Here is a 23,195-nt window from a genome sequence, read left to right as displayed (position 1 = left end):
GTAACCGGCATGATGTACCTGGATGTGTTACAATTATGGCTTATGCCGCAGCTACTCAACGACTTCATTTTCCAGCAAGATAGTTGTCCTGCCCACTTTCATAACAAGGTTCGACAGTACCTTAACACAACATTACCTCGGCGCTGGATAGGACGTGCGTCTGAAGAAGACCAACACATTATGCTGTGACCACCAGACTTCATGCCATGTGATTTCTTTCTCTGGGGTTACGTGAAAGATAAGGTGTTTATCCCACCAATGCACATGATATCGCTGAGCTAAAGGATCACATAATCAATGCAATCAACTCCATCGAAAATGACATGTTAGAACGAGTTTGGCAAGAGCCAGATTTTCGTGTTGATGTGTGCCGTGTCACCAGAGGAGCACATATTGAACATTTATAGATTTTAACAAAAACTATTTGAGTCCCTGCATCACCTCATACAACATTCATTTAGGTAAGTGAAATACTTTTTTTGTACTGAATTTTTGTAACTCCTAAGAAAATTATGAAACGCCCTGTATAACTAGTGACTCATTTACAAAAATATTTTGACAAAGAAATCGGGATTTAGCAATCTCAAACAACAAAATACATCCTAGTTCTATGAATTTCATTAAAAAGTATATGTTATTTTACTGTAATATGGATGGAACCTAGTGAGAGTGGAAGAGAAATGGTATAGATCTAGAAGACAATTTTTCTGATCATACTGTGTCATTACGCTATTCATTCTTCCTGTTTTAAAATTCAAGGTGCATTTTAATTCAAGAATAAATAAGTTGATTTATGTATTATTTTTTTCTCTTAAATTATTTACATTTTTCATTGTTGAAAGTTAATGGAGATACTTTTTAGTGTGACAATGGAATGTGGCCTAATGTGACAAAATAGATTACTCTAGAACAATATCCAATACCAGGTATACTTGGGGAAAGGAGAAGTGAAATTTTTTCGTATAGCCTACATCATTGACTGGAATATACTGGAATATACAATATTCTGTTATCAGCTTCTGATTAACAACTCATCTTGTCCTTTGATCCAGTGATGTGACAAGTTACATATATACATATTATTCAATTGAAAATTATAACTGCTTATGGACCCCTATATAAGAAAGAGGTATAAGTAATCTGGAGTATCAAATGGATTTATAAAAAATACCATTAATCTTTGAGAAAAAACCAATCATCTGTGCCTCTTATACGTTAGCTGCTGTAAATGTGTGTCACTGCATAAAAAAATTGAAACATTTAAGTTATCTACCTGTTTCAATCACAGAAAAGTATAGTATATGCTTTTAGTATACGCTTTTATTCAGTAGAAGAAATTTGTTAAAATAGATGTAATAATTCTATAGGAAAAGATTATATGACTATAGGTAAGTTAGTTTATAGTTTTGAAGTTGAATTATCACTTATAAACTTTAAACTAATATTTACTGCAGTTGTAATCAGTTTAAATTTCACTTCGTGATGTGTCAAAAAATATGTTACAGAAAATGTAAATAAATGAGTTGATACTGTATTTGTTTTAAATTTTTCAATGATCTTTACTTGTTTCTTCTAATGAACATATTGCATAATTGTGCAGTTCAATAGTATGAAATGTATGCTGAATTATTATTATATTTATCAATAAATTCATCATAGATAATGAATATGCTTGTGTTATGTTGGTAATAGCCGATCAAGGATACCTGTATATATTGGGTTGACTAATTCAGAATCTTCTTCACATTATTACTATCCCCCTTCACATTCTGCATCTTCTTCATCCGGGTAATAATAATGATTGGTGTTCGGTGTTTTCATTTAAATTTTTTCTGTTTTTTGCATGTCAGTTTTTTTTTTATATGTTGGGCTTAAAGAATATACATGCATGCATACGTTTTACTTTTTTGTTTGTTTTTATATGCATGGAAAAATTATAAAAACCATTTGAGAAATATTTGTTAATCCAAAGCTGATATCAATTATTAATAGTTATATATTATGAACTGTTTTAAAAGTTACATCAAATATGATTAATGTTATAATAATTTTACTAAAATTATCTGTATTGTTATATTTTGACAATCTCTACATGCACACTACATGTTTTTATTTAATAAAGGAAACATATTTTTTTATTGTATATCAAATGTGTGGGAATAAAATATATATATATTACCTTGACAGTTTTTGCTATGAACATTTTGGTCATTGTTGAGAATTCCAGTCTACAATCTATTGTGAAGTATCTGACTTGATTTTCAGATCTGATTTAGTTTTCTTTCAGATCTCTTTTTTGTGCCTTAAAAGAAATTGCAAAAGATTCAGAAGTGCTTTTTATAGTATATATGTACTTACTATCTCATAAAATATTTTTTTTTAGATACAATATTATTTCAATCTAAACTGAAATTCATTATTGTAATAGAACTTATTAAAAGACATGTATCAAATTTCTCCTTGTCATCTTGAATGTGATTTAACCTTTCAAGTGGAAAGGGGCTTATGTGATAACCTCATCATTGTCTATTTTTGTGGATGTATATGCACAAAATTAAAAAGTGTTATGCTCTTTTTTACATCTACATTATATTGTTTTATTAAATAAAAGAATTTTAACCCATCTGAATTTGATTTTTTTCTTCTCTAAGATCTCTTATTTTTTATTGTTGTTTTTCTGCTACTTCTTGAAAATTTTTCTTTATTTAGTTTATGACTATTGTATCTCAGCTTTTCTTCAGAATTACAATTGTTTTCTATTTAACTGTGATGTATTGTGTTTTCTTTTTAGTTTTTTGGTGATAACCTCTTAGATTGTTTGACCACAAAAAAAAAGATAAAGTGAATTTAAACTGTAAATTCAGTGGTGAAATCTGATTGCAAATGCTTTTTATAGTTTGTTGAATTTGTAAAAAATAATAAAAAATCATTCTGTTATATTAGGTTTCATTTTTAAAATGCAAAGAGATTGTTATGATGCCTTATTTTCAGCTGAATTTAACAATAAATTCAGCGATCAGAGATTGAAAATAGCTGGCAGAGTTGGCTAATCTCATTTAAATGAAGAAAGATATATAGATAAAAGATAATATAAATCATGATAAAAATTAAATAAGTGATTACAAATATAAAATAATTGAATTAATAAAAATTTTAAGAATACGTAACTTTATAAAACCCTTGGAACAGAAATCATACAATACCTAACGTAAGTACTCAAAATGTTTCCGTTATTCAATTACCAAGTCTACATTCGAAGGCATTTGTCATTACATTATTCATCACATTTATCTTGTACTGAACCATCATTTGTGATTCTGTTTAACCTTAGTCATAAACTTGTGCAATTAATTCATTTATGTCTGCAGTTCTATTGCATAAATCTTACTTTTTATGAATCCACTAGAAAAGAATAATCAAGAGTGATAAATCTGGAACTCTAGTGAACCGTTCTGTTGGACCCCTTCTTCAAATTCAATTTTAGAGTAACACCTCATGCAGAATTATTCATACTGCCAGAGCCATAACAAGGATGTATATTGTCATGTTGGAACCATTTGTTTTCAAATACCTGTCCAACATTTCTAATGTTAGACAAAATTTTATGTTATAGAATCGCAAGGTAATTCACAGACATTGCATTGCATTTTTTTTTACATGCAATGGAATTTAATTTACAATATATCAGACCAGCCCAAAAATTTATTTTTTACAGATGACTTATCATCTATCAAGAACTTTCATTAGACTGGTTGTTATCCCATTTAGCATAAATATTGTCTTATCAGAAAAGATCTGCCTTTTAAACTTAGAAATTTCTAATCATTTTTATTCATAATTTCAGTGTAATCTACTTTTGTCCATTCCAGTCACTTTTGTCCATTACAATTTTGTTTACATTATATAAACAAATTTAAAAGTTTCAAATTTGAATTAAATAAACTCCATGATATTGTTATTGTACAACAGCTACTTCATTAATGGAAATCTAGAAATTCGTTATTTAATGATTATACAGCATAATCTTTGGTTTACCACTACTGTATAACCATTGATTGCAGTATTATGCATTCTTTTTAATTTGTAGCTGTTACAATAAAATAAAATAAAAGTCTTTCTAGTAAAAAGAATGCTTGTTTTCTAGTAAAAATAATGCTTGTTAAAGTCTGTAATTATAACTTTAATAGCATTACTACAAACAATATTAATTATAATTTAATTTAGACAACGAAGACCGATATAATAATAAATGTTGAATGAATGTCAAGAAAGATACAAAATAGATTGGAAAAAATAATACTGCAGCAGCTCATAGTTGTGAGAGCCATGTTTGTCATAGACAGCTTATAACAAAATTAAATATATATTTTTTAAGGGTTTGGAGACAAATCAAATAGACATCATAAAAAATAATATTTTTCTTCTTTTGACTGTAAACTTATTAAAAAAAAACTTTCTTTTAAACAAAAATTTATCACAACTTTTACTACTATGACATAGTATTTTTTAACAGCAACATCTGCTTGGTTGTCGATAACATTGGAACTTTAATGAGATAAAACTTGCATTATCCTTCTAGTGTCCATTGTTTGCCAAATCTAAAAATCATCTTCCTTTTTTATTCTGCTTATTAGTTGCAGTTAGTTAGTTCTCCTACCATTAAATATTCCTTAAACATAATTTTATAAGCTTAACATTATTTGAATTATCAGGATTTAGACTGCAAATTAGAATTTATGCATAATTTATTCTATTTTTTTTAATGTTTTGAATCTTTGTAAATTGTTACACTGGATTTATTCACTACGTAGAAAGTATATAAAAAATTAATTTTTTAAATATATCTCTGTAGGTATTTAAAAACAGTACATTAGTTCTGTATTCTCCATTTTCATATAATGCATTATACATACATTATATTTTATACATACCTTTATAATTAACAATACTATTACATATATATATATATATATCATTAATGTGTAGAATGTAATTATGTAAATGCACATTAAACCAGTATTGTCTTACACAAAATGTTAAATCTATGAATTAGATTACATGGAATTTTCAAAACATCAATTATTAGCACCAACTGAAGATATTTTATTTTTAATAATGCATACTGAATCTACACAGAATATTTTTTTATAATTTTTGTACTGATGTGAATTAAATGGATGTACATTCAGTTATTAAATAATATAGGTATGTTTATAATATTTGACTTCATGAAACACCAATCTTCAGTTATGATTATTATGTATGTTTTTTTTCTTAATTCTGTTGTCTTGTAAATAAACTGAATTCATCGAGGTATAGAATAATAATATTGAAAATGATTCATTCCTACTTATATACAATATGCACATTATGCTACAACCAATTTAATCATGCATTGTAAATTGTTTATTATATTAGTATTTTTATTTATATACTCGTAGTTTTAAGATTTTAATGTAAATATTTTGAATGTTATGTTAACCTCATTTTATTTATTGTCACAAATTCTTTATTTTGCTTACTTGCTAAAATTACGTACGTATAAGCTGCATTTCTGAAATATATTATTTTTAAAGTACATTATTATATGTATAAATTTTATTATGGAATTATAAGTTTAAAATTTAATTATTGTCTTTTGACTGTTTGATTTTCTGCTGTACATGTGCAAATTGCTATTCATCATTGTTTTCAAAGTATTTACTATTGTTTGGTCTATATCAGCAATGCTGTCCATTTCCCACATATATCTTTTTCTTGCAGATATGGTGGGCACAATTTTTCCTATTTATGGACACTATTTGGTGATCCCTTCTTAAAGTAGATGCTGAAATTTTTAATAAAAATTTTTATTGTTTGTGGCCATTTACACTGAAATCTCCCTCCCTTTATCCATGTAGCTTCCAGAACCACCATAAGGGTATTACTTCAGAGGATGAATGAGGACGATATGTATGAATGTAAATGAAGTATAGTCTTGCACAGTCTTAGGTCAACTATTCCTGAAATGTGTGGTTAATTGAAACCCAACCACCAAAGACCTGACTCCAGATAACCTACTAAAGTTAGAAGTACAACGGTATAGTGGAAGCCATAGAATATAACACCCATATTTATTTGCTATTAATCATAATTTTTTTATATTTGTACTAATGTTATCTTACAATTTGTATCAATTCTGACTATACATATTGCATTAAGTAATACATTTAATATTAACCCAGGAAATACAAGGATCATTCAATAATTAGATAAACATTTTTAGTGAAGGAAATGCGTAATGCTGGCAATTGAAACTTTTGTAAGTGTTAGTTGGCATCTTTGCAAAGAGTGTTAGTCAGCTGTTCAATTAATATTTACACAAACATAACCTCTAAAGCCTTGATGGCATGTCCACTTGAGAAGAGAGTACTTTTGAAGAACAGCGTTCTGTGATCCAGATTCTACTTTTGAAAAGTGTACAACTGTCGAAAATGTTCTCTCGGATGAACAAACAATATGACAGTAGTTGCATGAACCATGCAAGTTTTTATGCATGGGTGGAAAAGTTTAAAAGTGGCTGCAAAAGCGTTACCGATGAGCACCACTCCAGGTGTCTGGTAACCGTGTCTACCTGAGTGTTAGATTCTTGTATTTTGATTCACTTATCCAAGAAGACTGACGACTTACAGCTGAATAAATTGCTGAAAAATGTCAAGTAAGTGTCAGCACAACACATTCCATCATTCAAAACAAACTGAACTATTGTAAGAGTTGTGCAAGATGGGTTCCCAGAGAGCTTACTGTTCATCACAAAGCCAAGATATTTTGCATTTGCACTGAACTCAAAAATTGTTTCAGTGACAAAGGTGATATTTGGACAGGATTTTAACCTGTGGTGAAACTTGGACGCATCATTTTAAGCCAGAGTCCAAGTGTCAAAGCATGCAGTAGAAACACCCTGAATCGCCTGTCTAAGAAATTCAAAATGCAACCATCGATTGGTAAAGTCTTGTTAAGCATCTTTTGGAGTGCCTGTGGTCTGACTTTGTGATTATTTGGAGAAGCAACACATTATCAACAGCCTATACTACTCAGCCATAATTGAAAACAAAGTCAAGCCTGCGTTGAAGAGGAAATGTCCGGTATGGTAGAGGAAAGGCATGCTTTTTCTTCAAGACAAGGCTCGACCTCATACAGCACAACTGATGCTGGAAACTATTGGCTGACAAAGTGGGTTGAGAGCTCCTACCTCATCCTCCTTACAGCCCTGACTTTGCCCCTTCAGATTTTTATCTGTTTGGTCTGATGGAAGAACTTTGTGTGTCATCAAGTTTAGTGACAATGAAGAGAAAGAAAAAAATACAAAACTGGCTTTGAGATCAAGGTAAGGAATTCTTTGCTGAGGGGATAAGAAGACTCGTAGAAAGATTGGACAAGTGCAGAGAAGTTGGTTGGGATATGTGAAAAAGTAGACAAAAAAAATTGAATTTATTTAATAAACCATTTTTACTGTACAGCTATTTGTCTGTTTAATTATTGAATAACCCTTGTAACATCACTTTTGGACAATGAAATATTTGGAATACATTTCATTTGGACACTGGGATATGATGAAATACACTTTTTTTTTAGTAATAGTTGTTTACTTTTTAAAATCAATTTTGCCATCTTTGCCTCAAAAATTAAAAAAAAAATATATTTTCAAGATATATCACTTCCATTATAGTCACCTGCCTTTACCAGAATCAGATTTTAATTTAGTGCGAGTCCATTATGTTCATGGCTGATTTTATTGTTGTATCATACCAAGCATTTTTAATTATGTGGCTCTTGTTAGCCTAGGATTTGCCCTAACAAGAAATCTTTTTTGTCAGTGATGATATTTTTCTGAGATCTGGAGAAAAAATCAAAACCCAGTGATATTATAATTTTGTTACACTTATTCTGGATCTGTTTAATCTGGATTTTATTTATACCACTAACACTTTGTTCAATATTGGTGGTTCATCATTAATATACCTTTAATTAAATTAGATCTTTACAAAATCCATCACATTCTCTTTCCTTATAGGGTATGGTTAATTTCTCCAACTCTTTCATTATATTTCTGATCTGTGTATATAGTAAATTATGAAATACTAATGAACTCTGGTCATTTTGTCAATTTGTTTTGTAAAAATTGATGCATTCTTGAACAAGGATTAAAAAAATATTAAGAACTATTACTTTTCTTACTTACTTTTTAGCAGTGGCTATTTCCATCAATTTTGCTAATTAAAAAAAATAATACATAAATTAGCACCAAGTTTAACACACAAATGAGCTGTAGATTCAATTAATTTGACACATTGGTTTGTGCATGCTCTTACTATTTGATGAGCAAATTTGAAAATGTTTCATGATGTTACTCAGTTTTCATCAGGATAGAACGAATAGTAAAAAGAGGAATAAATATATTGTGATGTTGCGTAAAAAAATTTGTTGATTTTGTTACATCAGACAATTTGTAACATTGTGATGTTTTTTAACATTTTATGATTAAAATTAGTTAAATTTCTGTTTAGATTAAAAAAATATATATAATTTTGTATGGAATACTTGTCTAGTTAGTAATGATTTGTCATGTGTGAAAATTGTTTTGTTGTTTTACTTTGATAACTGATTAAACACACTTAGTTAACGAATGAAGGTTAAAAAGCATGGATTCAGTTATATAACTTGTATCATGAAAAGTACTTTTGCAAGCAATTATGATTACAAAATTGATAAAAGTGCAAATTTTTGTTCAGCTATGATTTGGTTTTGCTTTAGCATTTCCAGCTGGGATGGGAACTTATAGTTTTTATTTACTAGCATATGTGAAATTTTTTTTATGCTAAGATTTCATATCTCATTTTATTATTTGCATGACAAAAAAATCATAACATTTGCATATGAATGTAGGTTTTACAAAACAAGGATGATTTGACTTTAATCTTTCTTTTATGTGCGCAGTTTTAATGTTGCTAATATTGCAGAAGTGGGTAGTTTAGTCAAATCTGGGTTAATTTACCAATAAATTTGATTATCACAATAATTAAAATGAAATCAAATTTACCGTTACATTAATTTACAAAAGAATAAAAGTAAAGTTAGATGTAGTATAAGTAATTAATTATTAATTGCCATGAGAAATAAAAAATATGATTAATAACAGAAAAATTGGAAATTGAGAGTAAAAATAAATATACTACAAAGAATTCCCTATTTGTTTGTTGGTGACTGTTACATTACACTTTTCTTAAGTTTGAAATGTTGTCTTAGATTTTAAGATGATTAGGAAGTCTGAATTTTTACCTATTAGTTAATTCAACTATCAGTTTGATTTTTTCTGCAGTCCTGGGGTAGGTAACTAAACCCTTAGACAGTTCCCAAGGCAAACTTGCCACTTCACTAACCTTAATAAATAACCAGTTGTCCTTACTCTTACTAAGAGGGAGCCAGTGTGTTCCCACAGATGAAGCTAAGGCGATCCAATATAAAAAGAGGTGAAAGATAAGATAAAGAGAAAGGTAAAGAAAGCAGATTATCAACTCAAAAAAGGGCTGCCTGTGATGGAGGTAGTTCCATCCATCTTACTATTTTGCCTAGGCAAAATTGACTGGTCTTATTATAAACTCTTGGTTCTAAAACTCACTGGTGTCTTATTACATTATTCTCTTTAGATTTTTTATGCTTTAAATCTTTTAATTTAATTCTTGTTTATCTGCTGTGTCAAATTAAGAATTGATTGTTTAATAGAATCTTCTCTAATCATATCACATAAAAGTAGATTGTAAAATTAATGTCTCTGTTATCTGGATTTAAATTTTTGGCTTATTCAAAATCTTCTTTTATGTTGCATTTCATTATTTTTCCTTTATAATTGTTTATTTTCAAAATGAAATTTTTCCCCAAGAATGAATAGATACCATTAATCTCTTCTTCCTTATAATTAGGGCCTAGTTTCAGCCAAAATAACATCATTAGTGAATTGCAATATTTTTTTTTTATTTTTTGCCTCTTGTCTGTTATTCTAAATGATATCTTTAATTATGTTATATATTATTTATTCTTAAGTCTGTTAGCTTGATGTAAATGTGTAAAGAATGACTACAATGTAGGTTTTTCCGTTATTCTTTTGTTATTGATATTAGCATCCTATTGTAAATTACATATTTTTTTTAAATGTTATGGAATTTATTATTGTTAATGAGATTTTAGAAGCTAACAATTGAAACAATTTTGAAATATCTTTCAAAGAAAATTTCATCCACCATTATCAGTTATCCCTTTCATTAAACTCAAAAGTAGTTGGTTAAGTTTAGCTTACAGACATGTGTGTCTACACCGTATGCATGATCCATTTTAATAAAGGCTGTATTTCATTGTTCTTATTTGCCAAAACTGAATATTGTTTAAAAGTATTTTTGTTCCAGCAATTTTGAAGGCTTTTCCCCCTCTAGAAAGTTGCTCTTTTTGGCAGTCATTAATTAATAAAAATAGTATGTAAGGATTTCAAAATTTTTCAAATACTTTTTATCAAATATGTTTTGAAGCCCTTTTGTTAATTTGCATTCATCTCTTCATCATGAAATATTGACAAATAGTTTTCCATTTTTAAATGCATTCATATATTCTTATTTTCTTTCATTTTAAGATCAGAAATTTGTGAGAAAAACATAAGAAATATGAAAATGACCAGTTGTAACATTAAAGTTGTTTACACATTAGAAAAAAAATGGATAATTAATTTGATGTGTTGATCTTTCATCGAACTATTATTTATTATATTTTTAAGTATTTTGTTAAATTTTCTTAATTTTAAACTGCATATTAAAATTTGTTATAAGGACATTTATTTTTCTTGCTCTAATTTAGTATGATATTTAAAATTGTCGGTAGAGAAATTCCTCTCTGTTATGGTTGAATTGTTTTTAATTTTTTAGCGAAAAATACTCTGAATACTTTGACTTAAGATTATTAGTTAATCTTTTTTTACATTACTAGTAAACAGTTTTGAACTATTGGCATACATTTTTAATTTACTTGTGTAAACTTTTATAAATATGCAATTGTTAGACTTACCGTATTTTTTTTGGGTCCAACCCAGCACATATTTTTGAAATTGCTTAAAAGTCTTAACAGTTTACTGAAACATTAAACTTTATTTATTCAGTTGTATTTTTCAGTATACATGAAATTTTTCAGAAATGGTTTGTTTGTTTTAATTACTTCATAAAATTCACAACAAGAAAGTTCTGAATTAATTTTAACATTTAGCAGATGTTAAACAATAGATACTGAAAGTCTACTTCTTTCTGCAGACCAAATGTTCCCCATAATTGAAAAAAACTCAACTGGAGCAGATGTCCCAGGCAAAGGCATCACAAACATTTTAGAAATATTGCAACATAAAATATCAGTCTTTTGAAACACCTTAAAATTGCTTTTCACTTCTGTTCAATAGTATTTGTTACTTGAACCACAGAACTTAGTATCAGAACTTGAACCACAACTACCCTTTGGTTTTGAATTACCTGGTTCAACAATTTACATTCATCAAATAGTTCATCTATATTTATGGAATTTCTTATAATTTCATTAACAGCTTGTGCACTCTCTTCTAAATCATACCAGGCAATTTCAGTTTGTAAATTTATCCACTGAAACTTATTTTATCAAAACTGCTTCTCCAAAACTCTAAGTATTGGATACTAGAATTATAAAAATTGTCTACGCTTGAGAAGAATTTTTGTTCCTGAACATCATTATTTTCTTTTAGATTACATAGCAATTCTTTGGCAGAAGATGGTATAAATTTTTGGGTTTTTCTTTCCTGAAGTTGACAAATTAATTCAGAATTTGTTTGAAATGCTTCTGTTGCTGTGATAGAATTAGCTTCCAATTTCATAATTACATTATTAAATAACTGTAGAGTAAATAACAGTTCACTTTCTAGATTTTCAAAAAAAATCAAATAATAATTTTGGGCATTTGTCACAAGATAAGAAGTATGATGTTAAGGCCATCAAAAATGGAAAGATTCTTTCTGTTGTAGGTAACAAGCTAAGGAGCCTTGTGTTGCTATGGGGTAATACTTTTTTGTAATTTGTTTGTACAAATTCACAGAACTCTTTAAGTTTTCTTACTCTTATTGTATATATGTCAAAATACTTATACATTTTTGTAACAATAACTTCTATGTCCAGGGGTAGAGAATCACTTGCTGTTGGTACTGAATTGTGTACAATGTGGGCTGAAAAAAATTCCTAAAATAGGTCTATCTAAATCATTTTGAACTTTTCTGAACACATTTTCATTCTCCTTTTTCTTCACACCATTAAAGTTACTGTTAATGTTATCAGCAGTATAATAAACCAACTTTTCTTCAAGTTTGTATCTTTTCACACACTACAAAAGAAACAGAAACAGAACTGCTCAAAATTTGAACAGTTTCATCTGACACTTCATCGAAATTTAAAAGTTTAACTTGAATTCCCACCTCCAGACTGAAATACCTTACAACAATCGGAACAAGTTTTATTTCACTTCTGTTTGAGCTATCCATTAATATTGTTACATAATTAATGTTTTCTAAAAAACGCAACACATTATCAAATATAAATGGCGAAATAACGTTACAAATAATTGCCTCGGCTTTGGTTCTAACAAATGAAAATTTTGGGTTATATAACTTTTTAACCAGTTCAGATGTGCAGTCTGGTCTTTTAAAACCAAGTTCATGTCTAGCAGTGTGATATGAAAATGTAGCTTCTTTAGCAGCACACTCCAGACTGTTATAGTTATTCCCATCTTTGGCTTTAAAAAAATCTATGTTTGCTGTTGCAGTAGCATTAATAGCACTCCTATGTTTAGCTATTTTCACATGGTCTTCAATATCACCCTTTCCTTTATGTGCAACACAGAATTCTCCAGTACATATGTGCAATAAACACATTCATTGTTATAGTCATTATACAATTTCAAAAATTTGTTTTCCTGTTTCAGACTAAAATTAAACAAACATTTTCTTTTTCCCCTTGCTAAACGATGAGACAGAAAACGAATAGAGATAAAATGATCAAAAACATGGAGACAAGTTACTTCACACATGAAAACAACATAAACACATTGCCCCTGTTGTGTTGCCAAATGATTAAATAAAAAGTTGTGCTGAGACCAGTAGCCACACCTCTGTCAAAATCAACATCAGCACTTGCTCCAAGGTCAGCTGAAAGATGCATGGCCATAAGAGAATGTTTAAAAACGTGATGTAAAAATGTAGGTCTAAAATTAAAAAAAATTCTCAAACCCCGGACAGCACTAAAAAACCAGGACTGTCCGGGCTAATCCTGTATGTATGGTAAGCCTAGCACTTGTACACCTTAAAAATTTATTTGTCTTGAATTGCACTTGAAATTGTTACTGAAGCTTTACTTTTTGATTTTCTTAAGATTCCACATAATATTTTTCGTATCGTTCATATTTTTGTTTTGGAGCATTGAAGACAATTATGGTCTTACGTGTAGGTTAATTATTGAATGCATGTTTTGTTGTTGCTGGTTATTTTATGTTTGCTGCTTTTCTTTGTTTGTGGATGCTGTTTTGTCTTTAATTGCTTCTTTTTTTGGTGTTTTTCAATTTGTTTTATCTGGAGGTAGCTATACCTAGTTTTTGTATGGTTGCTGGTATTTGTTAAGCACTCGATACCTAAGTTTTTCAATAAATATTATATTATTGTATTGTTTACATGCAGCTGGACGTCTGGGATACCTACTACACCATCATCAAATATACCAAGACTGATCAGGTATATATTGATTATTCTGTATCAATTAGTTTGTTACATACTTAATTTGTCACTAAAAAAAAAAAATTCTTGCGTGTGGTTTGATCAGAATTATGGCTCTATTAGTTATGATGTAAATTATAGGTGTTAGGAAATTGTATTATCTTTCAATCAACTGATCATCTGTTATTTATGTAAATTTGTATTCGCTTAGTTAATTGATCATTTCAGTTGCACAGTATTATTTGTTTTTATTAGCAGTTGATTTAGTAGTATTTTTGGTAGTATAATGTGGCCTTTGTTTATGTCTCCCATAGCGTTTCTTATTTCACTTGAATCACAAGGTTCAGTTTTATAGAATGAAAAGAAAACATACGAATTTTGTTGTCTTAAACCATCACAGATTCTATGTTTTACATTCTTTTATACACAAAGTATTTACAGTGCTGCTGTGATTTGGAAGGCTGATTCAAAGCTGAATAATGCCACATCTTTAGCTATTTAGCAAAGCTTAGTTCACCAGGCAGATGTAATGTCTCAGGAGCTGTTATATAGTTTAATCTGTACTGAAAAAGGATATATTACAGTTAAAAAAAGTATATGTAATAATTATTACTTCAGAAAATGACTTAATTCTCACTACAAGTTATTTATGTTCCAGTTCTCAGAAAAATTGAAATAATCTTATATCCATATATTTTTCTACTCCCATATTTTTATATCTTTCACGTCATTTTGTTCTCTACAGCACAGAAAATTTTTTATTGTTAGTCTTATCTTGAAACTTCTTTAGTATTATCGTATTAAATACATTGTCTTTAAAATAAGTTTGTTATATTTCATTGTTTTAAAAAAAAAATGTTTCTTTTTCATACTTTGTACTATTTTTACTTTATTCAGCTTTTCTAGTTATTTTTAATAAAATACGGTTGAATAGGAAATAAAGTAAGGAAAGTTTCTGTTTAAGAAACTTTATCCAACTTAACAAAAGATATGTTTGTAACATGAGAAATTTTGCTGAACTTCATCATTTAAAGTAGTATGTTAGTAGAAACACATTGTGTTTCTACTTTCATTGTGTTATCTTGTAGCTTGTAGAATAAGAAACTTATACATGCATTTTGTTATATTTTGTGTGTGTGTGTGATTGAGCTATGAGCTATCTTAAATGAAAAAAATATATTGTATTTGAAGAATGTCCAAAATGCTTAATTAAAATGCTTAATTTTTACTAAAATTTCATTTCAATAAAACTGCTTTCCTTTTTACCTTTAATCTAATCATTTGAAAATAATGATATAGTTTATTTTAGAAGAAACTGGAACTTATTGAAGTCCTTTAAACTGCATGCCACATGTATGACTATCCCAAAAATTATTCCATGTTATAAAATTGTGTGAATTTTTATTGAATTGTATTTATTGGTATTTTTGACTTTATTTATCATTAGCTTTATAATAATCAGCAGAATGCATTTACAATTTTGGTAACTTATTGTGTATATATCTTACATTTGCAGTTGTGTATATATGTGAATAGATTACATAGAAACAAGTGGTTTTTTTTAATATTGTTATGAAATTTTCTTAAATAAAAAAATTGTTTGTATCCATGTATTTTTCTACTTCCATATTTTTGTATCGTTCACCCCATTTTGTTCTCTACAACACAGAAAATGTTTTATTGTTAGTCACATCTTAAAGCTTCTTTAGTATTACCATATTATAAATTCATTGTCTTTAAAAAAACTTCATTAAATTTATTGTAAAATATAATTCTTTGACTTTTTCTGCTTTATAATACAGAATAATGTAAGTATTCAACTTATTTTTGTGTAATTTTCTGCGATGTCTTATGAAACCTAGGTATTTTAATTTTTTTAATTAAAAGAAAACAAATCTTTTATCTATGAAGTTAATAACGTTTTAAATTCTCTATAAGATATTTAACTTCATACATGAATATTCTAAAATAAATTCTGCATAAGTATGGCTTAATTACAGTTCAATAAGTAAAATTGTACCTTTTTGTGCATTTTTGTCAAAAATTTCCTTAGGCTATGAATTCAGTATAATATTATAATTAAGTCACAAAATATAGGAGCAAATGATTCAAATGAAGTTTATGAAAACAGGTTTATGGTATGCACAGTTATGTGGATTGTCAATGACTTAATAGTAGCTCTAGTATCAGGAAATTTATTTGGCTGTTTAAATATTAAAAATCCTAATCCTAATTTATTAAAAAAAAAACCAATGAAGTAATTTGTTTTGGAGAAAATTAATGTGTTTGTCACATTAACAGTTGAAAGCATCATGAGATGGTATATGTATATACACGAGAATACAAGGTAGATTAGGGAGGTAACTTGTTTGGTTATTACAAATTGTGCTGTTAATAGTTCATATATATAACCAAATTTGACTATGTTTATGATAAACCTGTTGTTGTGAGCCTATAATTCTCAGATAGTTCAGAGTAGTCCTATACAAATACTAACAGTTCTGAGTAGAATTAGAAATTTCTACTTACATTTTTATAACTCAATATACTTTAAAATAAAGTATCTCATAGTTGATTGTTAAAAACTTTTCCATAGTACTTAATATGTTTTTTATTTTACTCTTAGCTAATGAATCACTAAATTTTTTAGGACAAGAACACCTTCAGGATCATCAACACCAGTTCCTGCAGGAATGTCAACCACTTCATCAAAACTTGTTCGTAAACCTTCAACTGCATCTGAAAGTGCCTCACGAAAACAGTCACCTACAGATTCTAAAACAACACCTGCTCCATTCCGATTATAATTATTTTTACTTTTTTCATTGCTTAATTTTTCACTGAAAGTGATAGTTTGAATTTAATAAATTAATTGATAAAATAAATATTAATAGTAAGGAAGTAAAATGTAACAGAGAAACGCTTGTGAACAATAAAAGACAGCCTTTGGCAATTCCAGGTAATTAATATCGGTACAAATCGTGCCACACTTTTAATTTCTTATAAAAATATATATTTATTAATTCCACTAATAATTAATACAACTTAACTTAACTGCAGTGTTAGTATTAATTTACAACTGTGCTGATAAACATTTAGGAATAGGTAATTATATAATAATATCGGTTTATTAGATTTTTTACATTAGTTTTTTTTTAATGTAATTTTTATGTTCTAATCATTTTTATTTTAAAATACATGTACACATTTTTTCTATATTTATTTTAACATGTTAATTACACATGTTTTCATGTTAATGAAGCATGTGCACAGTGGAGTGATGCAATATTTATTAATTAAACGTTTATTTAATAATTATGTGAATGTATTGAAAATTACTTTTTTAGTGTGCCATTTTTTTGGGGTACAACAACCATACTTTTTAAAACAAAAAAAGAGTTAAGTTTAAAAGATTGGTGCATGTCAATTCACTTGTTCTAATCGATTGAAATTAGAATAATGTTTTATTACTATTATTACTTTTTTCTTTATAATTAAAATGTAGTGTTGTGGCTCAGTTAGTTGTCACTTTTATGTTATTTGTTGTTTAAACAACAAAGGTGTCCTTTGTGGTTGTATTTCTCTAATCAAGTGAGAAGATTAGTCTATTAAGTCATGGTTTAAGTTACCATACGATGTCATTACTCCAGTTTACTTTTATTATATATACTTTTAAATTATGTTAAAAGTTTAATGGCTATTTAACTGATGACTTCATTATCATATCACAATTGTTATTTTTTTATTTATTCAAGCCTCATTTGTGATGTGTTCAACATTGATACAATTTGTCATGATTGATGATTAGGATGTATTGGGAAAATTATTAAAGTGATAATTATTTGCTAAAATAATGTTTGATAATCCCTCCTGGTTTTGTTTAATTGTAAAAATATATATGTATACTATGTAGTGTAATTTTGTATGAATTTATATGCAGAATGAACTATTTGTACAGTTGTAATGACTAGTAATAGGTGTATCAATATTTAAATAATTTAATCAAAATTTGTAATGTAAAGTGTTGTATTTGATAAGTAATATTATTATGCATATTAAAACAGACTTTAAAATTAATATAATATGATAATCGTTTCTTAAAGTATTTGTTGTACAAATTTATACTTCAATATCTTAAGTAATTATTAAATATATATATAAATGTGTTTATTGAGTTACTTTTTATTCTGAGTCATTAATATATATATTTATATCGGTTAATATGCAACTTATGTGAATACCATGAACAACTGACCTTGGACTGTGAATTCAGTATCTTCTATTCATTTATTAATTAACTTTTATATATATATTTTATGTATGTTTGTGTTTAGTAAGATATTTATGCAATATTAAATTAAATGCAACATTTTTTTTCTTTAAATGGTGCAATCAGATTCATTGTTATTAAAAAGCTCATATTTTTCTATAGCTAATACGATTTAATTTATGCAATTTTTATTTGTTATTGATTTTTGAATCAGATAAAATTAGACAATATTTTTTTCTTTCTAACTATTGAAACAGTAACAGTGTTTTTGCTGCTTTCGTAAGTAAAAGTATGTCGGCTTCTCTCTTATATTTGCCACGCATCAATGTTTTACTTACAGTAGTAGTTATTTATGTTATTTAAATTTATCTATATAATGCTGCATAATTAACTAATCAATTAATGTAATATAATGTCCAAGAAATATTAACAGTTAATTAAAATAACTTTTTTTTTTTATTAATATGTAAGTCACCCGTACTGACTGATCCTGTTTACTACTTATGTTAAGTATAGACAAATAAATCTTTTCACAAATAATTATGTGTGTGTGTGTGTCATTAAACCTTTTCTAACTAATATTTAAACAGCCTTGATTATTATTTTATTAATATTATTAATTGAGAATACATAGTATTTTTTGTTTGAATGTAGCAGTTTTTGTGTGAATATATGATTTATTTTATAAGAACTGAATTAGAAATTAAATAAATTTTTCTGTAATAATTTAATAGCATTAAACTTTCAACCGTACAATTAAAATAGTTTTGTAAATGAAAATCAACATTGTATCCCAATAGTAGAATTATTCATGTTTCAAGTGATAATAGTATCTGAATTTATCCACTGCTTAGATTAAATTAAAATGAATTTTAAACTTTTTTTTATGAATGCACTGCCTTTAAATTAATAATATTAATGAATCCACTTACTAGTAGTATAAATTAAAATTTGTCACATTTTCAAAGGTATCCATCTTTAGGTGTTCAGGAAAAAATATTAAATATTTAAAACTGCTTGAGTCATGTAAGAAATATTTTTAATGACCCTGTTAATTTATCAGAAAGTTTACATGTAACTGAATTAACTTGCATGAAAATACATTAAACAGTATTAAAATAAATAATATATACAATCTGATGGTTTATCCTTCACTTCTTCAATTTCACCTTTATTGTCTATTTATGTGTGCAAAATATTAAAAACAATGACAGTATTGTTAGAACACACATAACATTTTATTACGGGTTACTTTAATCATTGCTATGTAGATGATATTTTGGTATTTAACAATCATGTTATAAAAAACAGATTAAATAAATATTAATATAAAAAAGGGTGGTGCGTGGGCTTGTTTGTTTGCTCACATTTATATTCTAGCTGCTATTGGTGCAGAGTGCACCAATGGTGTCATACCAGACCGCTGCACACAGCACACGAACGATTTATACTTCTTGATAGGAACAATTTATCTAAAACTGTATGGGGATAAAAAAGGAAAACATTGAGATCAGAGCTGTGTTAAAAAATCACAACTCAAGATTTTGAAGCTTTTCTTTGTAGAAGTTTTTGTTGTTATTAGTTACTTCATTAAATACAGTCAATTAACTAAGTAGTAAGAACTAGTGTGTACAGGAAACGATCAATAACTTAATGAATTGTCAATAAAACCAGAAAAATGTCACATGTTTTGTATAGGATTCATTTGCCTAAAATAATGAAACTAACCAGAATTTGGAAATAAACAATCTGCTGAATTTGTGTAAAACAAGATGCTGAAAAACGGTCTTGCAGATTTTGCTTAAAGAGGTCCAAACACTGCTTCAAAGTTGTCAGCCATATTCGCTTGTTCTCTGAAGTGAACAATCGTGACACTCATCAGGCTGACAGCTTTCTCATTCTTAAATTACCATCTAAAATATTTATTGCCGTTACGTACAACACACTTACAGCCTCTGCTACTTTGCAGGCTTTTGTTTGACAATCAGTAGAATTATGTCATGGAACTTTTCAACAGTTTCCTCTGTAACCACATCTGGGCCTACCCAACCTTATGATTGACCTGATTGGCCGCCCTTAGGTAAAAGATTTTTATAATGGGAAATTCAAAAATACTCTTGATCGAACTATATGCAATGTTTCAGGTCTTGTTTTACTTTTAAGTTTTCAGTGTGAAACTTACAAATTTCTCTGAATTCAAATATAATCAATACTTTGCATTTGACTGAATGGATAATCACATAAGTAAGAGCAGCATAATATCTCAATATCTGCCTATGCTAAAAATAAGCTAAAATAAGTTGAATCTTAAATATGAACAGATAACTAGCACATTTTCTAACAGTGGACTGGAGTTATCATATTACTTACTCACTTACTCACAGATACAAGCACGATGTTGTTTTTTCCTTTTGTTATACAAATTCATTCTTCTCCCTTGAATCTGTGCTAAAAGCATGCTTTATAAATTAGAAAATTCATTTTTACAAGTAAAATATACATAATTCATTTTCGAAAATAAAAATTAAATTTTCAACTGACTAAGTAGGATTTAAATAACAGTGGGCTTCAATGACTCTTACAGTGTATTGTAATAAATTTTAAGTAGTGAACATTTTCACATTGCATTCCAGCAAGCTAGGATTTATTTCGTAGTAAGGATGTAAATGATTGTTCGGGAAATGAAAATCTCATATTCACTTCACCCGGTAAAGTATCCATTTTCCATTTTGTATAAACGACAAATATTTTAAAATATTGTACTCGTGTAGTTTCTTAATGAGGACGAAACAAAAATGTGCAGAATGAATTAATTGTTGGTGAAATTGTTAGAAAATATTAATTCAAATTATATGTCCGTAGCTAGATGTAAAAGTTGAAAATATCAATAAACACCTTTATAATTTAAAAACTGGATTTCTGTCACCTTTATATTTGATATTTTATAAATGCAGATCATGTAACAATATCATTCTACAACTTTTGTGATGAATGATTTGTCATACTCTTGAATGCCTACCATTTTTTTCTCTACATCAATTGACTTGGTACGTTTGTTTGAAAAGAACCCGAGTCCAATAGGAATTATTAACAAATATAGATATGCATTTGTTTATAAAAAGTATTAAAAGAGATATGGCTATGATGCCATAAATACTCTAAAAGTTATTCCTAACGAACACTTCGCTGAAGGAGAACCTATAAACCTGGATGAATACTGCACTGGTGTAGATTTATATAGAAAAGGAACAGTCTGCATAAATATTTGAAACGGTTGACTGATGGTGAAATAACATGTTTATAGAAAAATAATTAAGTTTTTAGAAGACGATGCCAAAACGGGATATTAATGAAAGTTATTGCAGAATACCCTGAAAATGTATATGATTTCCTCAAGCGCAGGAAAAAATTGATTATGAATGAAATAATCATTTTAGAAGTGAAAAACATGCATCTATTGAGAAAGTGTTCCAGCATTTGACAATTAAACAGGTTACATAATTCATTATTTAAATTTAAAATTGCACATGAAACACTCTAATTTTTAAAAAATACATTTGAGTTCAACAATCCAGATGACTTATGGATTATATTTTTAAATATTTTAAAATAGAAATGGCTGAATGTGAATTAAAAAAGATGTAGAAGCTTATAGGGTTTGCATACAGAGTAAAGAACCATAAATTCATCACTAGATACTTTTCGTATAATAATGAAAGTGTGTATTAAAAAAAAATTTTTGAAGTGAATATTCGTAATTTTATGTTTCAGGATATTAAAAATCAGCAAATTAGTTGTGCCAACATCATTACTAGCTGTTTTTATCAATGCATGAAAGGGGAAATTTGGAATTGCTGTTAGCCGATACCAATTTGTTGGTATACGAAATCATACTACCCAAAATTTTAGTACAAAATTCCTTCACGCGTGACAAGATAAAATAATTAGTTTAAGAATGAAAAGAGATGTATGAAAGTGTGAATTAAACAAGAGGATTGATTACACAATAATCTTATGAGTATTTTACAACAAAATAAGAAAAGATTATTGGTATTTTTAATAACGAAAAGAAAGGAAACAATATTTACTGATTTACAGGCAGAATGTACTTAAACGACTTTCAATAAGAAGGGTTTCATAAAAGAGTGCGGGTTTCAGATGGAAAACGCGGGATGATCTAATTGGATTAACACAATGAATGAATAAATAAGTTTTGAATTTGCCTCCAGCCTCTTGGTTTGAGAATTACCGTGGAGAAAACTGTGGCTATGTAGTGAAAAGACAAAATCAAACATTGGTTGAGATAAATTGCAGTGTCAAAATCGAAGGTACCCCAATCAAAAGAATAAAACATTTTGCTTTTCTTGGAAGCTTGATAGTAAATGATGTTTCTTGTGACAAAGAAATAAATTGAAGAATGGGGCCAGCAACATCATTTGCAAACTTAAAGAAAACAATATGGCAAACAAGCATCTTCACTGAAAAATAAAATGAAAGTATTCAAATCAGTCACTCTACCAACACTACTGTACGGATCTGAAACCTGGATCCTCAAAAAAACTAAAACAAAGAAAGCGCGACAGTTTTGCCACACTGTGCTTACGAAAAATAATGAAACAGAACGGTTGCAGTATTATAGAAACAAAGATGTGTGGATAAAAGTCAATGAGGTGCAATCTACTGCACTAGTTCTTGTAGCCGTCTTCGTTGGTTCAAGAACGAATAACGGAACTGTTAGGCAATAGTATCAGCAGATACTATTCCTCTGGAAAGAGGGCGATAACGGAAACAATGCACATAGGGATATTTGATTCAAAAACCTGGCCAAAAGTCGATTTCACAGAATTGCCCGTATCATAAAATAACCTTATACCCGAGATACTTGAATAGATGGTAAACAAAGACCGACCCTTTTTCGTACCCTCGCCTCACTATTTCGTAGCGCTCTCAGTCGGAATTCGATCATTAGTCATTGTATACGTATCTGTTCTCGGCGTTTGTCGCAATAGCAAATATATGTCGCAAAGTGAATTTTGAAATTTTAATGAAGTGTTAACCAGTTATTGACTATGGATGTATCATAGGCAGGAGGTATGTACAACATATTTTACTAATTTTGGTAGTAATACA

The 23,195-nt window shown here is 28.3% G+C and overlaps 1 protein-coding gene across 31 annotated transcripts in view; it reads left to right on the top strand.

Moving 5' to 3' along the window:
* shot (dystonin-like protein short stop) overlaps positions 1–18,605 on the top strand; it is a 644,960-nt gene extending 626,355 nt beyond the window's left edge. For 25 of the 31 annotated variants that reach the window (XM_075363589.1, XM_075363494.1, XM_075363728.1 and 22 more), the window contains 3 exons: positions 1,693–1,788; positions 13,760–13,813; positions 16,446–18,605. In XM_075363589.1, coding sequence (XP_075219704.1) covers positions 1,693–1,788; positions 13,760–13,813; positions 16,446–16,602 — 307 coding nt within the window. In that variant the 3' untranslated portion in view covers positions 16,603–18,605. The remainder of the gene's footprint in view (positions 1–1,692; positions 1,789–13,759; positions 13,814–16,445) is intronic. The other 6 variants (XM_075363643.1, XM_075363569.1, XM_075363622.1 and 3 more) reach the window with 3 other exon arrangements.
* The last annotated feature ends 4,590 nt before the right edge of the window (positions 18,606–23,195 follow it).

This window comes from Lycorma delicatula, chromosome 1 (assembly GCF_047948215.1).
Source record: "Lycorma delicatula isolate Av1 chromosome 1, ASM4794821v1, whole genome shotgun sequence".
NCBI lineage: Eukaryota > Metazoa > Arthropoda > Insecta > Hemiptera > Fulgoridae > Lycorma > Lycorma delicatula.
Note: the sequence above shows the minus strand (reverse complement) of the source record. Positions and strands in the feature narration are given on the sequence as shown.